The sequence below is a fragment of the Vidua chalybeata genome, chromosome 11 (genome assembly GCF_026979565.1).
Source record: "Vidua chalybeata isolate OUT-0048 chromosome 11, bVidCha1 merged haplotype, whole genome shotgun sequence".
Lineage (NCBI taxonomy): Eukaryota > Metazoa > Chordata > Aves > Passeriformes > Viduidae > Vidua > Vidua chalybeata.
Genome location: NC_071540.1, coordinates 16,997,855 through 17,008,015, shown reverse-complemented (window position 1 = coordinate 17,008,015; position 10,161 = coordinate 16,997,855). Strand labels below are relative to the sequence as shown.

The 10,161-nt window shown below is 38.9% G+C and overlaps 1 protein-coding gene across 1 annotated transcript in view; it reads right to left on the bottom strand.

Moving 5' to 3' along the window:
• Positions 1 to 1,510: 1,510 nt before the first annotated feature.
• PLCG2 (phospholipase C gamma 2) overlaps positions 1,511 to 10,161 on the bottom strand; it is a 56,078-nt gene continuing 47,427 nt past the window's right edge. Inside the window, exons 30-33 of the mRNA XM_053952620.1 lie at positions 8,787 to 8,954; positions 8,384 to 8,472; positions 4,825 to 5,009; positions 1,511 to 4,054 (exon numbers count right to left, since the gene is read on the bottom strand). Coding sequence (XP_053808595.1) covers positions 4,012 to 4,054; positions 4,825 to 5,009; positions 8,384 to 8,472; positions 8,787 to 8,954 — 485 coding nt within the window. The 3' untranslated portion in view covers positions 1,511 to 4,011. The remainder of the gene's footprint in view (positions 4,055 to 4,824; positions 5,010 to 8,383; positions 8,473 to 8,786; positions 8,955 to 10,161) is intronic.

The following is a 10,161-nucleotide window of genomic DNA, read 5'->3' as shown; positions in this document are numbered from 1 at the left end:
TCAGCTACTTAACCTCAGACACAGCATTTCAAGGTACAAATTTGCAAGATATACATGAAAACTTATACTTCTCATGTGTATTTAAATGTATTTATTTTAGATGCTTAATCCAACCAGATTTTCCAGGCCCTTCTCCTAAGGGACCCAACCAAAATGTCCCTTTGTTTCTATTTATCTAGCCACATACTTTCCAAATTATAGTGGCATATTTAATAATTTACTATGTGCTCTTCAGAGAAAAGGGTCCTGAAGGATGATACTTTACACATATTGTAAAGAATCTGGGATTCAACTGTAATTCAGGAGTACACAAGTGTTGGGGAAACTACTGATTTACTTTAGTCAAGCTCACAATTCTGTTTTGCTGGAGTAACAGCTAAAAATGTAGACTTGCAATGAATTAAACTGCTTTTAATTTAATTTAAATTCTTTTAAAACTAATAGCTGGGCATGTTTATAAATACTGTTATGGATCAGAAGATAAATTCATCTCTGAACTGATGCTGAAGGTTAATTTTCATTATATTTAACTTCTACTTCTCATGATATAAAGGGAATTTCAGTCTGGAACAAAGCCAACTTGTTGGACTGCAGTTAAAAATGCTGACACATGACTGTAGCAGAACTCAACCACTGCAATTCAGCTTCCACACCACATTCAGATTTTTCCAACTGGTTTGAAGAATTCAAAGATAATGGCTGGTACACAGCTCTCACCTTCTCACCATCTCCAAGGTTAAAGAACTGCAAAACTAACAAAATGCTTTCAACAGAGAAATATATAGATATGTTGGGGTGGAAAAAAAGTGGCAATACAGGTAATAAAACACCTAAATGTAGTAATTTTTTGGACTCCAGAACTCATGCATACCAATACTCCCTAAGTTTGGCTGATTTAATGACCCAGGAGAATTAGGCTGCAGACACCTCACAGAGATTCATGTTCAATAAGCATGAAATTTTGATCAAAAGATGAGGAAAAATCTGTTCCCAAGACTCCCAACAATTAAAAAAAATCACCACAGAAAGACAGAGTGCATCCACCCAGCAGAAGTTCTCCCTGTGCAACCTCACAGGCAGAAAGTGTTCTGATAAAATTTTTTTGTAAACATCAATATTACTGTCCTTCTAAATTACCACAAATTTAATCTTTGCCTTGCTCAAGCTCATAAAATCTGACTCTTACTAGAGCTGGAGTTTGTATCTGCCTCTCACTGAAAAAGGTTGGTCTGGAGTCACAAGTTAAACTCAATCTTTGACCTTTTCCTTCTGCCTCATGTGTTTGGAGCCAGAGGAAGTGCAATGATAACCATGTCTACTGAAACAATCTTTGAGTCAGTTCATCTTAAAAACACAGAAATGCCCTTCCTCCAACCTCTAGCAGAGCCCACCACACCATACCAGCAGATCACTTTTCAATAAGAACTCACTGCTTCAAATGACTGGCAAAAGTCATGAAATTCAATGAGCAATGCTTAAACAAAGAAGCACCTGGCATCATTCACATCAATGTGAGATATTAACAATTATTTATTAAAATAAGTTATTTCAATGATTTAAAACAGTTTCTATAAGAATATAACAATTTAACAACTGTTAACTTCAAAAATTTATAAGTGCTTTCCCTCCTGGATTAAAAAAAATAGCACACACATTCAATTCTACTTTCATACTCAAACAGTTGCAACTGTGATAAAGTTGCTACAGAGTCTGCCCCAAGGAAGAACTGAGAGGTGAGGTCTTGGACATAAAACACAGAATGCAAGAACCAAGACAAGAGTTAGAACACAGCCTTGCCCACCACTTGCAAGTCAGCAGAAGAGTCACTGCAGTATTTTCATTCTGCACACAGTGGAACATCATATTTTGGTGAAAAGTTTTACTGTAAAACAAAATGCATTTGCATAAATACTGATGGAGTGCCTCTTATAACCCCTGACATTACGCGTGAGTGGAGAATGTGCACAGCACTTTTCAAAGGACTACAAAATGAGCTAATTCTTAAATATTTGCACAAGAGCAGCATGAGGGACTCACTCCTGTGTCCATCACACAGTGGCTGTGCTGTGTCAGGAATACACACACCACTGGAGGAAGCCAGGACACATGGACAGTTTGGCTGGGTCTGCTCTAGAACTGAGCTTAAGAAGAATTCTGACAGGCAGAACAATCCACACCTGGATAACTAAGAGAAAGCCAGCTCTATACAGCAGTCTGGGTTATAGCTCCACCTCCCAAATCCACAGCTGATGTGATTTTTTTTTTCTTTGTTTGAGCAGGGTTTACACCCATCTAATCCTTGAACAGGTCAATCACAGCTGGGTACTGAAGAGATTTCAGGAAAAAGAATGAAAAGCAGAGAATTGCCTTTAACTTTTCTCTGATTTCCAGTTGAGTGATTAGTAATTAATTTCTTTATAATAAAAAATTTACAGAAGCCACCCCATTGTGGGATACACTATTATAACACTCTCATCTCTGAGACAAGACTGTCTTTACAGAATAGCTAAAACCTCAAGGGGGTTCCTCAAACCATCATCTGTGAATGCACAATGGCATCAATTAAGCGCCTCTTGAAACAACAGAAGTCACAGCATGGGGAGCAAGAGAAATTGAAAATTGCTGAGGCAGCTGCATCAGGCCATGAATCCCGAATCTGTGCAAGTCCTCTGTGATCAGAAGTACAGCTCTGTGGAAGCAGCATTTTGTGCCTCAGGCAGTCACTCTGAAAACTAAACTCCTCTACACACATTTGAACACTGAAATTGGGAATATAGATAGCAAAACTCATCCCATGTAGAGATAAGACAACCAGGAATTTGATGGTAACAATACAGCACTAGCACAAAGGACCAACACATACACAAATTATGAAAACTGCTGTTAAATATTCCATCAAAGGCCTTTAGTTCTGCTCTGGCAGGAAAATACACTTGCTAATCGAACAAGTATTCTCATCTGCAGCTTCATGTTCTTGATTTGATTAAAGGCACCAGAAGGATGTACCTCTATATTTGTGCACACAATCATTCTTGGATTAGTTACATTTTGGGAAAACAGTCTACATTTACAGAACACTATCATTTGACTATCGTCTACATAGGATTGCAAGATTAAAAATTGACAGTTAATTTAAAAATTCATTTCTAAGCACATTAGCAGCTGAAAGGATTTGCAAAAATGATACTGTACAAAAGTAAGTGCTCCTCAGAATTTTAAATACCTTCCCTTTCTGCAAACAAACAGATATCTCTTACTGCATATCTTAAAACTTCTCCTTCCAGTGCCTCGAGGCTGTGAACAGAAGTTCACAGGGTCTATGAATAGAGGTTCACACATTGCTCCTTTCTTAAACCTTTAAAGAGAGTTCAACAGGAAAAACACAACTACAGTAACAGAGGTTATTTGCTTTCAACAAAATTAACATATTATCTTGTTCTTGAAAATGTAACAGAAAATTTTTAATAAGAGACAATAGCTGCCCAAAATATTTTATACAGTATCAGCAGCAATCTGCTGTCTTGAGGACTGTAACATACATGACGTGACAATGCTGGTGTAGAAGTGCTTTTACAGCATTTAATAAATTAAAAACTCACTACTAGTTAATCTTGAGGAGCCAGGTTGTTAAAGTGGTGTGATTCCATGCATGCAAATTGTTGTGACTGTCTTATCTACAAGCCTGTGTACACACATACAGGAGATGATTTGTACTTCAGGTATTGAGAATGACAAGTGAGGTCCATCCAACTACACATCCTCAAGTTTTAAAAATCTTGAATACACAGAAATTCTGGCTGCATAGAGGGTATGCTTTGTACAGAATATAAATTATTAGGTATTAAAACAGTTTTTCTTAGAAAAAGAAATTATAAAGGAAATCCATATTTCCTCTTCCTTCTCTTCTTCCAGTCATTCTGTCTGATGAGACCGTCACTGAGTAGGATGACCAGGATAAATTCATCTCTTCCTGAATTGCACCATAAAGCACACATCAAAGAGTGATGGGCTCTAAGAGTAGAATTTGCTGTTACTGACTTTCTTCTCCTTTAATCTTAAGGGAAAAGAAAAGGAAAAAGTCAAGCCTAATAGGAATTTCTCAGAGGAAAACAGTCCACAAAATTCAATGTACTTGGATACCAATGGCAAGCAATGTATCAGCAATGAGCACTGCAATTTTTCCCTCAATAAATGGGAGTAAACAAGTGATACACACAGCTGTTCAGCACACACAAAAAAGAGCAAGAATATTTAAAGTCTTGAGATCTACTCAAAACTTCCTCTTGGTGCATGAAGCCTCCATCTATCTCCCTCACCCCCAGCCCAAAGGTGGCAGCAAAGGAGAAGGAACCTTCCCCTAAGCTCTGGATAATGCACTGGCACTGAACTGACAATGCTGTACTGTTTCAACTCAATACTGGTTTTATCTTTTGTGGTTTGTGTATCTGTTCCCACATATCTCATATGTGCATGACATTTCCAGGGACATAACTCTGATAGTGTAGCAAGAGTGAAGAGGTTTATTTATTTGTCTGTATATACTTCCAGGCTTTCCTCCCAGAGAGCAGCAGAGAGGGATATAAAACCTGACAGGATTACAAGTGTCACTGTGATCAAGATTCCACTGCACACATTCTGCAGCTTCTGCTGGCCTCTAGTGGCTTGAGGCCCAGCCTGGCTTCTCTACAGCCCTTCCTCATTCCAGATGAGCTCATTCTACCCTCACCACTCTTTAGATGCTCCTTTTGATATGTCTGAGGTTTCCTTACCATAAATCTTGTCTAGACAGAGCTGCCTTGGAAGGGAGAATGATCATCAACCCACCTGCGGTTGCAAGTCTCTTGATAAATCTGTAGTTTGTGCTCATTGATGTTGAATTCTTTCAGAATAGCATCCCTGTTGGGATTCCTCAGGTTCATGTGGCCGTCATAGAGGAACAGCTGGGTATTCAGCTCCTCCTGGCGCTTCCGCAGTTGCCGACAGGAGGAATAAAGCTCTTCTTCACTTTCCTTCAAAGGAACGTTGGAAATCAAGATGATTTTGTAAAACACGTTCCCAGAAAGACAGGGAACCAGCAGAGTTTGGGGGATGAGTTTGTTTCTCTAACCACATTTTAGTAACTGCATGGAATGTTTTATAAATTTAGTTTGATAGGATGTTTCTGGAATGTTTCTGGAAACAAACTAACTTAGAAAGCACTAAAAAAAAACTCCTCAGCCCCACAGTAAGACCAGCTATACCCACTGACAGGGACATCAGGGACATTCTAGCACAGGTCACAAAATTTGTGTATCTAAACACTTCTACTGGAATATTTTTCCCTAATAGACCATGCAAGTCTGTTGAGGAAAGAACAGAAAATAGTGTATCATGATGGCTTATCAGATTATAATAATATTAAAAATACATTTTTAAAATGTTTAGGTTTTGGGTCTTCCATCATATTTGTGTATCATGTGACAAAGTGACAATCCTGGGGATTTTTTATTTAAATGTAGACTAAAGGTCAAAATACTGGTAAATAGGAGCCCATACAGCAGCAAGTACTCAGATGTACCAAAAAGAAGGACAGATCCTGTATTTCTTTGTAACTATGGCAATTCAGAACTTGCAAAGCAACTGAGTAAGTCTGAGTTTCTATTAAAGCCCACAGTAGAAGGTCTCAAAAGTATTTCACAACCATAAGCAATCATCATGATTCCCTTTAGGACTTCAAATTATTTTAATGCTTTAAAACTTTGGATGCAAAAGCTGTCTCTTTATAGAGTTACTAGTGGGGAATAGAACTGGCAGGACTGAAGTCTTAATTTTCACATCAGCAGCAAAACAAGATACTCCTTCTACAAGAAATGACATGCAATCAATAAATGTAATAAATCCAAACATTTTCAGAGGCAGCATACTAATAAGAATGCCTCTTTCTGCATTCAGTCCAGATCTAGGAAAATGGATAGCAACATACCCAAGGAGCAACAAGATCCTTTCCTAAACCCTTTTTTTCTCCTGAAACATTCCTATGCAGGCATGGGTTGGAGCAACTGAAACAGCTTCACTGCTATATTGCTAATTAAGACTTAAAGAGTAACTTATTTAATTTTTGTTTGTAAAGGGGTAGGAAACTTTGTATTCCCAAATCACAAAAGAAATGCAGATTGCTAATTACCAATTTGCAGGTGTAATCATCAAGATGCATATGTACCACTGTTAGTTCTTGTAAATAAATGTATCCACAAAGGTACAGCTTAAACTGCATTTTAAGATGTCGCCTTCAATCTTTAAGTCAAGAACATACACAGCATTGAGGCTGACTGTAGTCAGAAAAAGCTGAAGAAATACATGCACTTTCTGAAGGAAGCAAATCAATTTTTCAAGCAAATAAAATATGCCTTTAAGTGCAACAACCACCTCAGTATAGTATGATTCCAACAGTAGCAAAAACATGTTTGTTTAAGTTGTACAGGTACTACTAAGGCCCCACATAATAATTCCCAAATGTGTATGCTTATGTCTACAATGTTTTCCCTTTACTATTCCTGATAAACTCCACAGCCATCTGTAATTCCTCATTACAATTTTGTATTTCATCTCCAAGCATGTGCAGATGGGCTCTGTATATAAATAGGGCTGTTATTAAATGGCATTAAGTGTTATTACATGGCATTCTTTTATGGAAGGCCATCACTTTTTAAAAAGAAGTAGAGGAACAGAGGCAGCCTTCATCTTTTCTGATGCTTCTTGAATGATCTGGCAGAAGTTCTAGAGCTGACAACTGTGGTGAGTCTGGGTTTGTTGCAGACTGCCAAACAAAAGGAAGTTTTGGAAGTTGTCCTGCACTGCATTGCCACCAGGCATTGTAAAAACACCGAGCTGAGCTGCATCTTCATTTGGTTTAACAAGCAGAAGGGGATTCTGGAGTGTGAAATGTGCTACTGTCAAAGGAGTCAGCGCTGACAGACTGGGGGACAGACTGCTGCTATGAACAACATTTGAGAGCTGCTCCTGCCCCAGGCAGTAATGATCTGGATTCATGAAGAGAAACCACGGCAGGAGGGATTTGCAATGTATCCACAAGTGATATCCATGCTCAGCATTAGGCAATGGTGACTTTGTCAGTTTTCTCTAAGGGAGCAAGCCCAAAACCAGAAGTTTACCAGGCCTCCCCTATGAGACTTGAGTCCATGAAATATGAACAATTTAAATATTATCTTGAAAGGATATAGGTCTCCTCTTCACACACACATCCCTGGTCTCAGCTTCTAATCCTCTCCTGCTCTCATATCCCTTGGCTGGCCCACAGAAGGAACTTAGAGGAACCTACCACAGCTTTCAAACACTCTCATTGCACACACTGTCGTTTTACATCAGGTGTTACAAGCTGGCTTCATAAAAACCTCCACAAAGAATGTTTGAAAAAGGCTTCCACTCCTTTGAGAAGAATAATGTGACTGAATTCAGTAATTTCCAGTTCAGTGTATGCAACTGCAGGCACAAATCCCTCCAGAGACATAACGACTTAGAGTTCACAGAAGTTGATGTTTCAATCAGGAAAATAATGTAACTGGTGTGAAGTGCAGCGTGGGCCTGAATAGTCTGACAGACTAAAAATAAGAACTTGAAATTTTTTTTTTCTCTGAATCAGAAGGGTGCTGGAAAGCACCCTGAAATAGCCACTTCCCAGAAGCATCTTTAAACTTCCATCATATCACAAGTGTATTTAAATTATGTAATATATTATTGAGAAAGAGTCTGAGAAATATCCTACAAATCAACATATACAGCAGCACCCTTGGAACACCAACAAATACTGTTCACAGATCAGCTGCTTTAATGCCTGGATTCATGAGCATCGTTATTTTTCCCCTACGTGTTTTAAAATACTGCTATTTCAAGTAAGTGTTTAGAGAGGCTTAAAAAGGAGGAGATTAGCAATTCTTTAAGAACCAGATATGTCTTCTACTTGATGGGTTGTTTATTTTAATGAAATACTGGGAGAAATTACTATCTTCTACTGCTGAAGTGATTTCTTTTTATGTAGGACCTTAAAAAAAAGATTAATCTACAAAGCCAAAGCTGATTTTAGCTAGCTTTGCATGGCATCAGTCAGTTAACAAGGAAAGACAATGACCATGCTGTTACAGCAAAAACTATTGGAGGTAATGAGGCTTTGTTTGTGTGTTATTTCTTTTAACAACCGTGTAATCTGTCCACCCAGAGGGAGAGTAACTCAATTTGTGCTATTTGTCTTCCCCAGTACCTGCAGAAGAAATGCCTGACAACAGCACATCAGACACAGAACAGAAAACTGAATCCTCAGTTCCTGGTTTCCACAAAGAACTGGTAACAGACACCCTAAGGGCACACAACAAACCCCAGTGCTTCTCACCAGAACTTGTTGCATCTCACAGTGCACCAGAAGTGAGGCCAGCTCTATATCTTCACTGTAGCCATTCTTGAGAGGAACTGACCTAAAACCTGGGGCAGGGGGAAGGAAAACAAAGGGCAATTACAGAGTCCATCAGGGGGGAATTTGCAGTCACAGAAATGGTGCACACTTTGAACATTCTTCAGTGCTCAAATGCTCCTCTGCTGAGGCCGGGCTCTACTATGGCAATTGCAGAGAAGCAAAAGGCAAGACTGGCAAAACTGAGCAACACCTGATTTCACATGCTCTTGAGAAGTAAAGCCAGAGGAAGGAGCTTCATCAAGGCAGGAGGGAGTCTGGCATCAGAGAGGAAGGCACAGTTCAATAATGCTCAACAGCACCTCATTATAATTGCTGCTCTCACCTGATTTGATTCCTTTGATGGGAAAAGTGGCATGTGCTAAGAAGTTGGGATCACTGAACATATCCTCCTCATAAACAACAAAGCGCAGGAACGCCAGATTTGGGTCGTAAATTTCAAATTTCACTTGCTCTGCATAAGGTGCCCAAATTGGATTAAGGCCATTGTCATCTGTAATGAAAAGGAAACATTTGCAGTATGAAGCAATAATTTCACTTCATTCACATATGAGTACGTATCCCAGGACATTTTTCTAGGGATACAGGAGCCCAAAAATCCTATTTGCCATCTGTCTCATGTTGCAACCTTGCTTCAGAAAGTTTGTATTTGTTTACTTGGTGGTGGAGGTGGGAGGAAACTTGGCAGGGATGAAAATCCATGAAGAAAAGCTATTATTGTATTCAAACATATAAAATCTCCTAGGATATGTATTTGTAAAGAAAAGAAAAAGCTAATTAATTTCTCACATTCATAAGCCTCATGCTCCATATCCAAGAGAAGCAGGGAAAGCTCTAGGAAGACTCATGTACCTTGGTCCAATTTTTGTAGTTATGCACAGAACACCAAGATTTGGTACATTTGACACAGCCAGGAAGTTTGCTCTGTAAAGTCGTGGTCACACTGTAAAGTCACCTCCCACAGGAAGTTTAAATCATAATCATCTCTCTGAAGTACCGAGGAGCCACAATGCACATTCTGCTCCTGATGCTGTGTCTATTTTCCACTGGTACCACTGGTTTGGATAATCAGAACCAAAGCCTGTTTTTTACCAGAGGAACACTGTTGCATCAAGAAATACTAAATGGTGAAATATGAAGTGGCTGAAATATGGCCCCATTTCAGCACACTTAAGTTCATGCACACACAAACACATTCCTTATCCAGAATGCCCCAGGACTAAACTTTGATCAAACTTCTAATGCATTTCAAGTTAAAACATTTTACAGCCCTATACACCCAAGCTGCCTCCAAGGGGGTGCAGTCTTACAACCTCAGTTTAAATAAACACAGTCTGGAGCTCACATTAGTAACTCCCCATTTGGGCCAGACTTTTGGGAACTGACTAGCACTGTTGGAGGCACTCTCAAGACAGTAATTTTTTAAAATATACAAATACACAAACTTATGCATGGGCAACAACATAACAGAACTGGACTTTTTTTCCCCAAAACCTCAACAGTACTGTTTTTTCTAAATTTGATATATATCAAAGTTTCTCTAATTAACAGGCCCCATGATAAGCAAAAGAACAAGAGTTTGTGACTCATCAGTCTAGAGTTACAGTTAACTTACTATAAATTAATAATGGTCATCCTCTGCTCACTTGGTTTAAGTACCCTAGAAGCAGAACCATATCCCTGCAACACAGAAACCCAGA